Raw genomic sequence first — 15,018 nt, 5'->3', positions numbered from 1 at the left:
CAAATGGTTCCGTAAAGCGTGTCTGTGTGTATTTGCATGCGTGTACATGCACAGAGGGTAAAACGTTAACTGGTGAACCTAGATTAAGGGTACGTAGGTGTTCATTGTACTCTTTGAACTTTTTTGTGGGTTTGAAATTTTTTTAGATAAAAAGTTGGGGGGCGCAATCACTCTAGATAACTACAAAGTGAGACAGAAGCAAAGAAGCCCATTAGAAGGATAGTGCAGGTGAGACATGAAGTGGTTCGGGCTGGCCTGGCAATTCTGAGAAATGGGCGGATCTGAAATCTCTTTTGTATGTGGTGCCAGGATTTGCTGATAGATCAGCTGGGGGATGTGAAGAAAATAGGAATCAATGTGTCTCTTAGGTTTTTGTCCTGAGCAAGTGGGAGACTGGCAATGTCATTAATTGAGATGGGACAACAGTGGAAGGGCCAGGTTTGGGGATGGGAAATAGCAACTCTATTTTGGACATGTTAAGGGTAAGCATCCAAGGGGAGACTGGATTGGCAGCTGGATAAATGAGTTAAGAAATCAGATAAGACGTCTTGGCTGGAAATATAAAATTTGGAATTACCAGCATCTAGTGGCACCCAAGGAACTGGAGAGCAGCTCTTAGGAAGCAAGTGTAGGTAGGGAAGAGGGCCAGGACTGTGCCATGGAGAAGAGGATCGTGCAGTTCATTTCATTTCTCTTGTTCCAATTCCACGCTCACTGACTGAGCAAGCACCTGATTATTATTTGCCTTTCCATATAGCTCCACCCATAAAAAACAAAGATGGGTCATATGGACTTGGAATATTCTAGTTCCTGGGACGGTTCTCATTGTAAATAAGTTGATCACATTCACAAGCTTGGTTTGAGTCAGACCCTGAGACAGAACACAATCAGAGTGCTGACAAGAACCTGATGGTGAGTCTGCATAAGGGGAAGCAGACCTGGGACTGTGGAAATTCCCCAAGGAAATACACGCTACACTGCTTGTCAGCACCCTTCCTTACCTCACATTTCTTTGCAGCCTGCCAAGCAAGCATGGTCTCACATCTACAAAACTGGTGAGAAAACCCTACGCCAGGTATAGCTAAGAAAATATTCCCTTCTTTGGCTTTATCCCTTTTCTTTTATTTTCAAAGTTCTACTAATTTGTCATGGTGTCTCTCACATAATTTTTCTTTCATAATGATTTTGCATTTCCTTAGATCAGGGCCCTTATTACAATACTATTTGGGGAGCATTCTGTGTGTGCTTGCTCTAATCTATTTTTAAAAATTTTTAAATAGGTAGCATTCACCTGGTTCAAAAATCAAAGTGACTAAGTATACAATGGGAAATCTCCTTTCCACCTTTTCCCAACCCTTGTTTGTCCCAGCAAAATCACTGCCCCTATGCTTTTTAGCTTATGTATCCATTAGAGTTTAGGTGGTTACTAATCTTTCGCTATTACAGAGTTGCAATAAGTAACTATATATACACACTTATGTATGGTTCGTGAGCTGTAGTTTGTCTTCTCTGATGAGCTGTGTTGATGGGAAAGACAATCTCCTTCTGTGTGGGGATGAGCAATTTCTGATAAAAGCTCAGGATCAAATTGCATTCTTCTCTTCCTTTCCTTTTAGTCTGGACACTTCCTGTATAACATGATTAAATAGCTCCCCTGGCTGACACAGTTCAAGGATGTTCAAGTTCAACTGTTTAATGCCTATTGTTTTGAAGATAAAAATGGCTTGTGCTGGCCTAATGAGAAAAAAATAAGAAGGTCCATTAAAGGCTATTGGAGAAAATGGGTCTGTGGGAGGCGGATTGACATGTAACTTCAGAAAACAATAAAAAACTCAGGTGAGACGTTAATGCATATTTGTCTTTTTTCCCTCCCATGGTGTTGCAGATTGTATTTTCCAAAGATACCGCCTCAATATATCCCATCCCATGTAGTCTTCTTACAATGTGACATAGACATTCTTCCTAATGAGTGGTAGGACCTGTCTTCTTCTCCTCCCTCGAACCTCAGCTGACCTTTATGACTCCTCAACCAACAGAATAGAGAGGAAGTTGTCCAGTTAAGCCTAGTCACCCCCCAGAAGCATAACAAGTAATATAATGATCCAAACCTACCAAGTTTTGGGATTATTCATTAAGCAGCAGAAGAAAATAGGAACATGATCTTAACCTTAAATTGTCTTTACATTTTCCCTGGTCCTGATTCTTTAATTTTCATTCATATTTTACCATAATTGTATGTGTGTATGTGTGTGTGTGTGTGTGTGTGTGTGTGTGTGTGTGTGTGTGTTTTGTTTTGTTTTTTTGTAAAAGAGGTCTACTTTATTTTTGGTCTGTTTTTATTGTAGGTCACCTCAAATCCTTTGTGGTTGAGAGTATAATTATAATGTAATTACATGTTTAAAAGTGCTCTGGTATCTAACTCACTGATGTAAACTCCCCAGTGTTATTCTGTAAACAAGGATAACCTATGAAAGCTTTACCATCATTTTGAGGGATTTTCTTAATTAAAAGAAAAAAGATTACTTTGTGTAGATCTGTTCTACATGTTCTGCTTCTTCTCCCCAAAATAGATCCTTTGCCCCTGAAAGTTTATAGAAATAATTATAACCTCATCTATGGACGACCAAATGGGCTAATTCATTCATCAAATAGGTCCTCAACAGACACTTATTGGATATCTATTGTGTGCAAGATATCTGACCAGGTTCCGAAAATACAAAAGGGCTACTGGACTCATGACTATATCTATTAAATGCTTGCCATTTGCAAAGCACTTGGGCATGCCTGGAAAAGCCTTTATATGCTTTCAGTGATGGAGGAGTGCTTAAAGCAGCAGCAGCAGCAACAACAACAACAAAATAAAGCAAAATGACCTGACAGGCAATTAAAAGAACAAAACAGAAAGAAAAAAGGAAAAAATTATACAGCCATTTAAAGTAGGTTCATTCATCTATGAATTCAGTAAAGGAAGCAGAGTTAATTTATTCTCTTCATGTTCACAGAAACAAAATAATGTATCATAGCATAAATCTTTAAAAGCAAAAGTATACTTAATACAAAAGATCATGATAGGATGTTACAGTTTTTTCAAATACATTACTAGTCACTACTTATTCAACTGTAATTCAAGTTTTTTTCTTCAGTTTTCCTAAATTCAACCCCAACCCAACTAAATAAGAATTTGTTGAATAAGTAGATTGGAAGCATGTATTTAGAGGAACAGATTAAAGATAACACTTGTTTTATTCAATAAGCAATTCTGAATACTTGGTATAAACAGCACTGTTTTGGGTGTTACAGAGAACTGCTAAAAGTAGAAGATACTGTTCTTATCTATGGCTAGAGGCAAGTATTATTTGCATTTATAAGATTTTACAATAAAATAAGAACATTTGCAAATTCACATCAGAAATAAGATTGTCAAATTTGTTACTATGGAATTCTGGCTATGCACCAAATACAAGAAAAACTATCAAACACATAAAATATCTTTACAAGCTTTTAGGGACCAGGAGAAAAACGAAGTATGAATTTCATATTCTTTCTGGTATTAACTTTTAACTACAAAGATGAAAATGAGTTCATGATGCACAGTCATATTTCTGGTAACACATTTTCAATGGTATACGGATGGTGAAAATCTATCCAAGTTTTTCCGAATAAAATGGAAATAAACCAAGGGTCACATAAAAGTAAAAACTAACTTAATTTATATCTTTTTTGAAAAAAAATTTGATATTTTTACTTAATGCTTTACAAATTGAGTAGGAAAAAATTTTAAATAAAACAAATTAACATTTATATTATAACAATTAAAATAAGATGACATTTGAAGACCCCATTCAAGTCTGAGAATAAATGATTCCATGAACTAAATATATAAAAGTGAAAAAGGCGAGATGGAACAAAAAGATATAGAAAAGTAAAAAGGAACTATAAAGAAATGTTGGCGGGGCGTGGTGGCTCACGCCTGTAATCCTAGCACTCTGGGAGGCCGAGGCGGGTGGATTGTTTGAGCTCAGGAGTTCAAGACCAGCCTGAGCAAGAGCGAGACTCTGTCTCTACTAAAAATAGAAAGAAATTAATTGGACAACTAAAAATATATAGAAAAAATTAGCCGGGCATGGTGGCGCATGCCTGTAGTCCCAGCTACTCGGGAGGCTGAGGCAGGAGGATCGCTTGAGCCCAGGAGTTTGAGGTTGCTGTGAGCTAGGATGATGCCACGGCACTCTAGCCCGGGCAACACAGTGAGACTCTGTTAAAAAAAAAAAAAGAAATGTCCTCCCCTAAACCTACACAGCCTAACACAGAGCAAGACGCTGTCTCAAAAAAATAAATGGTTGATTAATAAAAACCTTCTGATGTTATAGTTCATCTTCTGAATCTTGATCATAAACTTTCTGAGGTTGTCTCTTAACATTGATTACCAAATCAATGGTTAATATTTTTGTCAAACACTGAAGAACTGATGTTAGTAGCTGGTATTTACCAGCTACTGATTCCAAACCTGTCTGACTGCTTACTAAGGGTTGATTGGTTTGCAGTGCATGGAGAGCTCTTATATATACTTGTGGAAAGCTGTAGTTTCCTTTCTTAGATTTATAAAGGATTTTGGGAATGCCTAAAAGTGCATTAGCTACTATCATACTAACCATGGTTTGTTCTGATTGCTGGCATTTTTTGGCATAATTGAGAAGATAGTAATGTAACAAGATTTCAAAATTACCACCTACTGGCAAAACACAACCTGCTGGCATTGATGAGGAATAGTAACTCTGGGAAGTACACATATCCGGTAACTCACATCTCACTGGTAACATGCTGTCCTTTCCAGCAATTTTTGTGACCTGTAAATTTTCATAAGAAATTTCTATTCTAGTGTTTTCTGTTATTGAATTAACAGTGGAATTACTCTCAATTAATGGTTCACAGTTGTCGATTATTGTGTTTTTTCCCAAAGATAAACATCTAAGTGTTTCATCTGTTTGGAATGTACCTGTTGGTGTCAGTTTTGCTGTTGAACATGGAATATACATTTCTAATTCTACATTTGAAACTACTAAATTTGAATTTACTATTAAATATGTTTGAGTTTTTTCCAATTTATCTTTGTTCTTTACAGCTGTGTCCTGACGGGGACTTTGTAGTGAGCCATTACCAATTTCTGGTAATTGATTACTTTCTCTACTATTTTTAGAAATAAGAGGACTTGAAGTGTCGTTTTGGTCATTGGCTTCAGTCATGTAATTTAGATCAAGATCTTTAAATAACTGCCGAAGCATTTTAAATGCTCCATGTAAAGCACCCTCATGTTGTTCAATAAGACCTTGCACTGGTCCACAAAGAACTATACAGTGTGGTATAAACGTACGTGTGCTAGCCAAGCCAAGATGAACATACCTTTTGGATCTAAGGATGAGGGGTTTACAAAATTTCACCAAAGCAGTGTCGGAGATTTCACACTGTGAAGAGGCCTGTGGTAGTACAAATGGAGAAAGACCAATGATCCTCTGGATAAGAGAAACTTCTTCTGATGATAAACACTCCACCACTGATATGCCATTCAGTCCTGCGTAATAAATAACTAAATCTGGTTGTTTCACACTAGATAGGAGCAATTTTACACTCTGACTATGTAAATGTTTCATTATTGCTTTTGTCCTTTCCATAACCCAAAACTGAGATGTTTGAAATTGTGCTTCTGAATTTAGAATAAATTCTGATCCAGAAGTCAAAAAAAGAGGCTGAATGGTTTCTGTTACCATCACTATTCTTATGTCACCATCTGCTGGGCAGTACACAGAAAAATCTCTGTGAAGCACAAGCCCAGCTACAATCCTGGAATCTGAAACAGGAAGACCAGTGACACCAACATTTAACTCTACAAAACAGTCATCCACTAACTCAAATACATCAATCCCACTTTCGCAAGTCATACACTTGAAAAAATAGTCACACATCAATTGTGAAATAAATTTCTGATTATTTCTTCCCACTCTTCCACAAAAGTATGCTTCTAAGAGCAATTCTAAAGAACTCCTTGACAATGTTCTCTCTTTAGCAGAAGAAAAGATAGACAAAAAGTGTCTACTTAAGTACTGGTCCATAATACAGTCTAATACTTGTGTCTGAAACATTAGAAGACTTTGGGAAATAAATTTCCACTGACAGCAATTTTTCCAGTGCCTTCCATGGGTTTGAATATTTTTGCAAATCAAAGAATCCTTTTCTCTGTCTGTGACTGCATGAAGTCCTCTAAGCAAATGGCAAAGAAAAATAATAAATGTTTTAGCACCATCTCCTGTTTTTTTGAGATGACTGGAAACGCAGGCCACTATCATCCTGTACAAAACGGAAATAAAGGAACTCAGATTTTCAGAAGGCTGACTTCCTACATCTGAATCAAGTTAAAAACATGTTTTCACAGCTATAGGCATAAAATAAGAATACTGCCCCTTTGATACACATCCTTACTTTGAGCTTTTTCAAGTTCGTTTGTTCTACTCCAAGATCCTAGGGTTGGGCGGGGTGAAAAGTGTTCTTGGGAGTTAATAAGATTTGGGGTCCAAAGAGTGTTCCCTTGGGCAGGGCTCTAGGGGCGCACGCACACTGGTGTCATCCGAGGTCAGTTTTTCCAGGTACTCAGCCTCAGGATGGGGCAAGGGGTTCAAGGAGATGGCCTAGGGTGCCAGCTATGGGCTAGAGTGTGGGACGCGGGTACCTGGCTATGGGATGCTCTAAGTGTAGCGCCTCCAGGAGGCGGCCTCCATCCCGGCTGAGCAGCACCTCGCCAGTGGGCTTCGTACACAAAACTTGCCGCCCCTCGGGCCCTACGCAGCAGCTCACGATGGTTTCCAGCACCTCGGCCACCTGCAACGCCGCCTTCACAGATCCTGCGGCGGCCATAGAACTTCGGGTCTGGGCCGCTTCTCATCCCCAGAAAGCGGAACAACAGGACGCATCCAAGAAAGGGGCGGAGCGCGGCCGGAAACGGAAGGGGCAGGGAGGAACCGGAAGCCAGGAGCCAAAGCGGAAGCAGGGGTAGCACGGCCTCTGGGTTGGGTGAGCCGGCTGCTTTTCGGACCGCTTGGCGGGAAAGCCCTGCAGCTCTGTCGGGGTTGGGGGTTGCCGGCCCATAGTCCGCAAAAATAAGGAGGCAGCGACTTCTAGGAGCTGTGCCTCGAGCGGTAACCCTAAGCCTTTCCCTGGCTTCCTGGGTGAATTCATTTCCCTCTAGTAGCATCAGCTGCTCCCAAATCCCCTAGTGTCCCAGGAAACTTCCTCCGAAGTCAACACAGTAGTGGGGCCTGGGTGAAGGTGGGAACGGGCACCGCGGGTAGAATTCGGCTGGCTCCCGTCACCCGCCAGAAGCTGCTTATTTTCTGACAAAGCCTCTGCCTTGGATTCACGCTGTCCACATTCTGCCCATCAACTCTTCTCACCATCACAAAAGCAGTTTCTAGGTGCAGAACAGATGGTGAGAGCCTGGCCACGGCCATGAATTGCAGGCTTTCTGTCTGCTGCAGGGGGCTTTGTCACATTTCCTGGGCTCAGGCATCAGTGTAACTCCAGCCACCACAACTCAGTTACCTTTTCTTTAGCAGAAATGATAGATGTAAAGACTTAAATCCATTATTTACATTGGTGATCAGTAGTATGCTTTAAAAACAGCGGCCTAAGATTATTGGATACAATCCAAAGAACATACTATTTCAGGTATTAAAACACACAGACACTTAAGGAGAGTATGGGCTTTGGATTCAGACCTGGGTTAGCTCTGCCATTTACTTGTTTGTGACATTCAGTAAGTAACCTCTTTGATCCCCTCTTTTCTCATCTTTAAAAAAATGGCGATAACATATATTATAAAAGAAAAATAGCATACGGTTTTCAGGAGGTAGAGAATGTTTACAAGGCACAACACAGAACATGTCAAAACATATCACTATTAGCAAGTAAATGATCTTGCAGATGTTTCATTGGGGTTGAGCAGTGAGGGGCTGTTTTCCTTACTCTTTATTCAGATGACCATGACGGAAGAAACCTGTAGTCCCACCCCTCCCTTCCACGCTCCCCAATTGATAGAACCAACGACAGCCAGAAGCAATTGGACCCTGATAGGCGAGCAAGAATGGGAAAGGAGGAGGGTGGAGGAAAACCAAAGAATGGACTTCTTGGAGCTCATCTGATGTTGACTCATCAGTACGGACTAAAAGGTGATTTGAGGGGGAAAAACTCTTTCCCATGGGTTTAGTGTATATGTTAGTTTAATAGTAATGCTTTCTTCTGGTTCTATTCATCACAGAGGGGTATGTTATTCAATATAGATTCAAGCAGTGGTTTATTCCAAACATTTAAAAGCGAAGTGCTGCTATCAGAGTTCTATTTAAGTGTACTGTGGAGACATGGACTCACACTTGTGCTCTTACTCTTACACTAAGAGTGGGCTGTCACTCTTGCTGTGTAGCTTTTGGAATCATTTAACCTCTCTGAGCCTCAGATTCTTCATGCATAAAATCTAGCTAACTTCCACTTATTTTGAGTTTATTTGAGAATGAATATAAAGTACCAAGTAAAGCATACTTTAGGGATTCTGTTAAATTCCTTTCAAGCCCTTCACCATCCTTTGCAGCTCTGCCCACAAAAAAAGGAAAAAAATTAAAATCAGGACTAAGTAATTTAGTCACCATGTTATATTGACAGTCAGTTGATCACAGTTTGCTCTTTTTAAAAATTTTATTTAGAATGCTTACTTGTAGAAGTCAGCATTTTACAGATTAGAAAAATTCTTTTCTCTCTGCAAACATTTATAGTAGGTTAGGAATAATAGATTAGAAATGTAATACATTACAAAACAGTAGCCTATGACTATCTGTACATTTACTATGCACCTTAAGGAAAAGAATTTGACAGTGTGCTGTACTTAAACTGCAGATAACATACTTTTAACTCTGTCATACAAAACTGACCAGTGGTACTGCCTGAATTTATAAATGGCCATTAAACAATATTTGAACTTAGATGTATATTTAGCATGCTAAAAAGTGAAAAAAAATTCAGCTGAAGTTCTGTGGCTCATCAGTTCAAATGTTTCATGGCATTTTGTCTTTAAATGAAAAATTTTGATATTGCAATACTAAAATAATTTTACATGATAAATGCATAAAGAAATTTTTCTAAATATTTTAGAAAGTATATTCACATTCATTTGTCATGGGTTTCTTGTGGCTCTTCTAACTATGTTAATCATGTTGATAAGACACTGGTCCTATACGGTTTTAACAGTCCATCTTCAATTAAACACTAACAAAAACAGTATGTTAACAGTGACAAAATAAATTAAATACACTAAACTCCCATGATAGGGAGAACAAAAGGAAACCAAATTACATAATAATGGCAGGTTATACATTTTAAAGAATCTCTTTTTCCACTTAGTCAAATAAGATAGAAATGGAAATGTAAACTTACTGATTTCTGTGGTTTCCCCTATTGGTTCAAATTGGAAAATTTGATGTAAATGCTAATATTCTACTTCTGTACATTTAACATAATTCAAAATAATCTGTAATGTATGGCTCATCAATACCATCATCACCGTATGTTCAAACAAAAAAACAAAAATATTCATTGCTCACTAGAAATGCTGAACACTGGAAAAATGGAATTTTATATATTTGTTGTCTTAAATTTTGCTTAAGATATTCTTCAAAAAGTTAAAACTGCCTTCCACAAAATTTTGTGTATGTGGCACAAGTTGACACCCAAAACAGTGTAAATTCCATTGAAAAGGCACTGTTTACAATACTCAGAATAATCTGACAAGTCTACTTTAATGATGTCTGAGAGTGAATATATTTGAAAGAGGTAAATAGACAAACCCTTATAAAAGTACAGCATTACTGTTTAAATATACTATAGCTAAATAAAAGGAAATAAAGTGACACAGAGAAATGACCCATTTATGACAATTAAGCCTATAAACACTTTGAATCCTATTATAGTTCTGTAACATAAAAATGACAAAAAATATTTTCTTAAAGGCACAAAAGCGTGAACACTAAATGACAGTTGTATTTTACAAGGCCAACTTTTCAATGGAATGCAGTTGCCAACTGAGCTATGACAAAGATTACACTGTACCTTTATAATTAATACAAAAAAGTACTGACATGAAATACAAGTAAAATATCTATTGCTGAAACTTACTTAACATTTCACATGCCCTATTTATTGCCTTATCCTTGGCCAGCTACATCTCTTACTAAATGGTGGATAACTGATGGCATAGTAATTTAACAACTAAGAAAGATCAATAATTACTCATCTAAGTTTTCATGTGGGAAAATGAAATTTTGATAAACGTTTGAAGAAAACTGGTCATAAAGCTATAAATCCTAGAAACCATTATGAGGCTCTCAGACAATTGGAAACTGTAAATCACATTATGAATCCATGTGTGAAGGAAGATTACTCTCAGGTAAAGAACATTCAAAGTCAATTACATACTATGGCTAAATACAAAATTAACTATGTGTTTTAAAGATTCACATACTAATCCTAGTAGAAGCACTGATCTAAAATTAAACCACCAATTCCTGAGTTTTGTGTTCAGTTCATAGAAAGGAATTCATACAACTAAAAGCATTAAAAGGACTATTGGATTAGACGTATGCTTTTAGTGTATTAAAAAACAGTCATGAATAACCCTGCTCTTTCTTATGAAATAGTTTTTGACTCTTTGGGTAAAAATCCATAACATTTGCCCTAAAAGAATTTTTTTTTTTAAATAAAGAAAATACCTTTCTAATCTTAGAAGACACCCATACAAATAAAACATCATCTTGACCAAATAAAAATAACAAACAAGAGGATAAGACCAAAACCCTAAGAGGTGGGTCACAAAAATTTTTAAGTTTTCAGGGTTTAATGATGAAATTACTTTGTGATCAGCCAATCAAGTTATATGTAATATAAATACTAATTTAAACCATAAAAAAGATCAAATTGTACAATATTTACAAACTATCATATATCAACGAATAGGCAGTTGAGCATAACATTGGTAACAGAATGTGAATACAAAAATTATATTGACAAATATGAACTATAACAAAAAAACCACTCACTCCAATGTAGTCATGAGAATACTGGCTATAAGTATACCTTATTTATGCTTTTATCAATTTAAAAAATAAATTCACATGCACATATAAAATACAACATTATTTTGTCAACGAAACATGGGAAATGGTTCTTCATAGAAACCTAAGCGTACTTAAGACAGCTATATTGGTTAGGGGAAAAAAGCAGGCTCTTTTTATTTTAATTTTCATAATTTAGCAATAATCCTTTGATTTTATATTTATCACAGCATAAACAGTTGATTGTAGTTTTACTAGTGTCTCACAGTCTCTTCTTAGTCAAAGGCAAATGTGGCCAGAGCAATTCCTCTCTCTGACCTTCATTTTAATTAATAATTATTTCAAAATCTATACTTTCAGGATTCTAAGACATATTTTAAGACAATATGTTCCTAAACTTAACTGCTCTTGGCAAAACTTGCTCTTGAGGACTTACAAATATGTATGTAAAAACACAATGTCAAAAAATTAAACTGAAAAAACAAACAAACAAAATCTTAGGAAAAAGTGTGCCTGAGCCTGAACAAAAGGAATCTTAAAGAATTGTGGTTTTACCACAGAAGGAAGTTACTAAGAACAAAAGGGGATAATAAAGAATTAAACTTCAGAACTTGATAATCTTCTCAGATGTTCAAATTATTGCACATTTTAAAGAAACCAATTTTAATGTACACATAAAGGCCACCATACAGTGTCTTATTGCCTTTCTCTTTTTGGCTTTTGAAGTAAAATAGTAGTTATAATTTTTTTATTCTACTTATTCACTGAACACATTAGGGTCTAAATGAAAGCTAAAATAAATTTTTCATAATGAAAAAAACATGAATTATCAGCATTTCATATGCCCTTTAAACATCTCTAGAATTTGGCCTAAGTTATGGACCAGCTGACTTAAAAAAACATTAAAAAACAGTGAATTTTGACCACACTTTTTTTAACAAGTGCTTAAACTGGTATTGTAATCAATCCAAGTAGTTGCGTACAAGTTTTTTAATATTGATATACACGTAAGTACATATATACCTGTTTCTATAAACATTAAATTCTAGGGGTTAAAAAAAAATCTGTGTAAACTTTTTAAAAAGCAATTTGCCACCTGTCTCTCTCAATATATTCACTGACCATTCACACGTTTTTCTTGCTATTTCTAAGAAGACAATTGAGCTGGGTGCTTTGGAAATTATTTTAACAGTACAGTGTATTGAATTAATCATGTCTATTATTCCATCATTTCTCAGTCTGTAATTCCTTATTGATAAAAGCTTTGTGCCTGTTTTATGAAGAAAATAGATTACTATACATATATTATAAGATTGATGCATTTTTGTTATGAACAATGTTAACGTATCTCAGAACATATTATAGAATACAAAGACTACTATCAGGTAAGAGTACATAAGAGACAATTGTGTATACATGTGGATTTATTATGCTCACATGTAGACACATTCTCACAAAAGCTACGAATGTCCTGGCACTTAATACACAGGTCACTTTAATAACCAAATAGGATAGCTCTTGTTTCAGGTTAAAGATAAAAGATATTAAAGGTCAACACCTCTATATTTATTTCCTAGGTGTTTTTGTTTTAGAAATATTGTGATGTTTTAATAAAGACCAAGCCAACTTGAACATTGGTCCTAGGCCAAATCTGATCTTTACAGTTCATTGATTCAACTGTAGAGAACTTCTATTTAAACATGAAGTTTATTATGACTTGAAGCAAAATCAGGAGGAAAATGAGGAAGTAGTCTTTTTGCTGCAGAAAATAATCCGTGGCAGGTGTGCTTGAAACTAAATGATTTCGAAGAGCCATAATATTCCTACAAAAATAAGCAACAATAAATTTTAGAATGATTTGCCAAAAATGTTAGCATAGAACTCACAATTTGACATTTTATGTTCACAGAGCATTTAATTACATTATCTAAAGTAACTAGTTCAATCAATTACTACTACCCAAACAGGGAACTGATTATGCTTTGTGAAGCCATTATTAGGCTTTGTTTAAATTCCACATTGTACCAAGCATATTACTTAATCATATGCATCAAACATAATTCTTAAAGTTTGACGATATAGAAACGTATCAACCTTCTCTGTTATAACAGTGGTTTTAAAACAGAAATTTTGCTTCTTCATTGGCTCACTATCTTTACAGAGATAGAGGTGGAGGTAGAAGAAAATCCTAAATTCCCCAGGAAAAAATATTAAATAGATTTCATAATATTCCCAACTTGAAGAATGCTCTATGGGCATTTCATATGCTAACAAAAATACAATGTTAATTTAGTCATAAAATGAGCTTACACTATCCTCATGTCACCCACTCTAGCTTAAAAAAAATGCTGATTAGGGAAGCACAGTTTCTTTCGTGGATTTCTGTTCTTAAAGTGTTTTACCAGTATAAAAATTTTAAAGAGAAAGAAAGGAGGCAAAACAATCAAGTAGGCTAATTAATTTTTACATATAATTAAATTAGTAAACTTGAACGCTTTATATAAGGCTGATGACACCAAGAAGCAAAGAACATGCTCCCTGCTCTAAAGGAGTTCATAGTCCTTTAGACCCCTTCAGGGTAGACGGATACACACAATAACAAGTCTGTAGTGTATTAAGTACCCAAAAGGAGTATGTATAGGGAGCTATGCAAGCTGAGTTGAGGGATTAATTAACTCTATAGGGAAGAGTAAGTGATTAAAAATGTTATAAATAAGGTTGGCATTTGAGTTTAATTCTGAATAAACTCAGGGATTTATTCTTGATGGGCAAGGTGAGAGGAAGGGCAATTAAGTGGATTCAGTGTGGGCAAAGGTCCAAAGATGAGATAGCACAGCATGTTCTTAGATGTAAGGAGTATCATAGGACTAGAGCATGAGATGGGTGCAGGGGAATGACAGGAGACAAGGTTGTATATGAAAATAGCAACTAAATTTAAGCCACAAGGTCTCCAAGAACAGAGAAAATTTCTCTCTTTTTTTAAAAATCATCAAGAACATCTAACACTGAGTGCCGAATACATAAAAGCAGCTGGGCTAATAGTAAACTTCTTTGACAACTGATATAGCATGGGAGTCAACCAACTGCACTCATGCTAGCCTTAGCAATGGAATAGGATCAGGAGCCCTTCTCTAAGAAAACTCCCTAAGTGTTAATAACCTTTAGTTGCTGGATCATGGGGTGATGTGTAGGAGGAGTCTGGGACTGCAAGAGCACTCAAAGGTCTCTAGCAGTGACTATTTACCCACTGTTATGGAAGTATTTCAGTATTTCAACAACTGGTACATTCCAATTAAATATTAGCCATGCACAAAAGGGACTGTAGAGCCTTTGTTAATTGACTTTCTCAGAAACAACCCCACCTCCACATTCAATTCAGCTACATTCCTAGCACGCTACTGCAATAACATGAAGCAAATACCACTTGTACTCTCCCAGAGAATAAACAACCTCCCCCTTGCCTCCAGTACTTTAGTGCTGGAAGAATTTCATAAATGTCAGACGTCAGATGATAGAGGCCAATGTTCTATTTTAGCTTAGCAATGTTATAGAAATGTAAAGTTTGCATATGATTTCCTACGTAACAGGATTCTTAACTACTCCTTCTGGACTCAAGTGAATAGCCAATGTCAGTATATATTACCTTTTAATTTCTTCCTGTGTTTGTTTTATAGATTCGATGGAACTTTGAATGTCTCCCAGTTCTATCCCTTTCTTTCTTCTTGTACTTGGTTTCACTGATTGAGCTAAAAAGACATTTAGAATGAAGTTGTAATCATAAACACAATCTATAGTTCAACTTAATGAGTCCTGTATCATAAAAATTTCCCTAGGCATTAGTTTTTGTAGCTTCGAGATTAGCATAATACAAATA

At 36.3% G+C, this 15,018-nt stretch overlaps 2 protein-coding genes across 2 annotated transcripts in view; both read right to left on the bottom strand.

Annotated features, from left to right (window-relative positions):
• Positions 1-4,364: 4,364 nt before the first annotated feature.
• On the bottom strand, positions 4,365-6,941 carry BBS10 (Bardet-Biedl syndrome 10). Its single transcript, XM_012648365.1, has 2 exons — positions 6,722-6,941; positions 4,365-6,342 (listed from the first exon to the last, which is right to left on the bottom strand). The coding sequence occupies exons 1-2, from the start codon at positions 6,904-6,906 to the stop codon at positions 4,365-4,367; spliced, it is 2,163 nt and encodes a 720-aa protein (XP_012503819.1). The 5' UTR covers positions 6,907-6,941.
• Positions 6,942-10,241: 3,300 nt separating this feature from the next.
• The window catches only part of OSBPL8 (oxysterol binding protein-like 8), a 161,205-nt gene continuing 156,428 nt past the window's right edge, over positions 10,242-15,018 (bottom strand). The window contains exons 17-18 of the mRNA XM_012648358.1: positions 14,788-14,890; positions 10,242-12,967 (exon numbers count right to left, since the gene is read on the bottom strand). Of these exons, the coding sequence (XP_012503812.1) occupies positions 12,835-12,967; positions 14,788-14,890 (236 nt within the window). The 3' untranslated portion in view covers positions 10,242-12,834. The remainder of the gene's footprint in view (positions 12,968-14,787; positions 14,891-15,018) is intronic.

Source organism: Propithecus coquereli, unplaced genomic scaffold (genome assembly GCF_000956105.1).
Source record: "Propithecus coquereli isolate 6110/MARCELLA unplaced genomic scaffold, Pcoq_1.0 Scaffold282, whole genome shotgun sequence".
In the NCBI taxonomy this organism is placed as follows: Eukaryota; Metazoa; Chordata; class Mammalia; order Primates; family Indriidae; genus Propithecus; species Propithecus coquereli.
The sequence above is the reverse complement of the archived record's forward strand: the minus strand, read 5'-3'. Positions and strand labels throughout refer to the sequence as shown.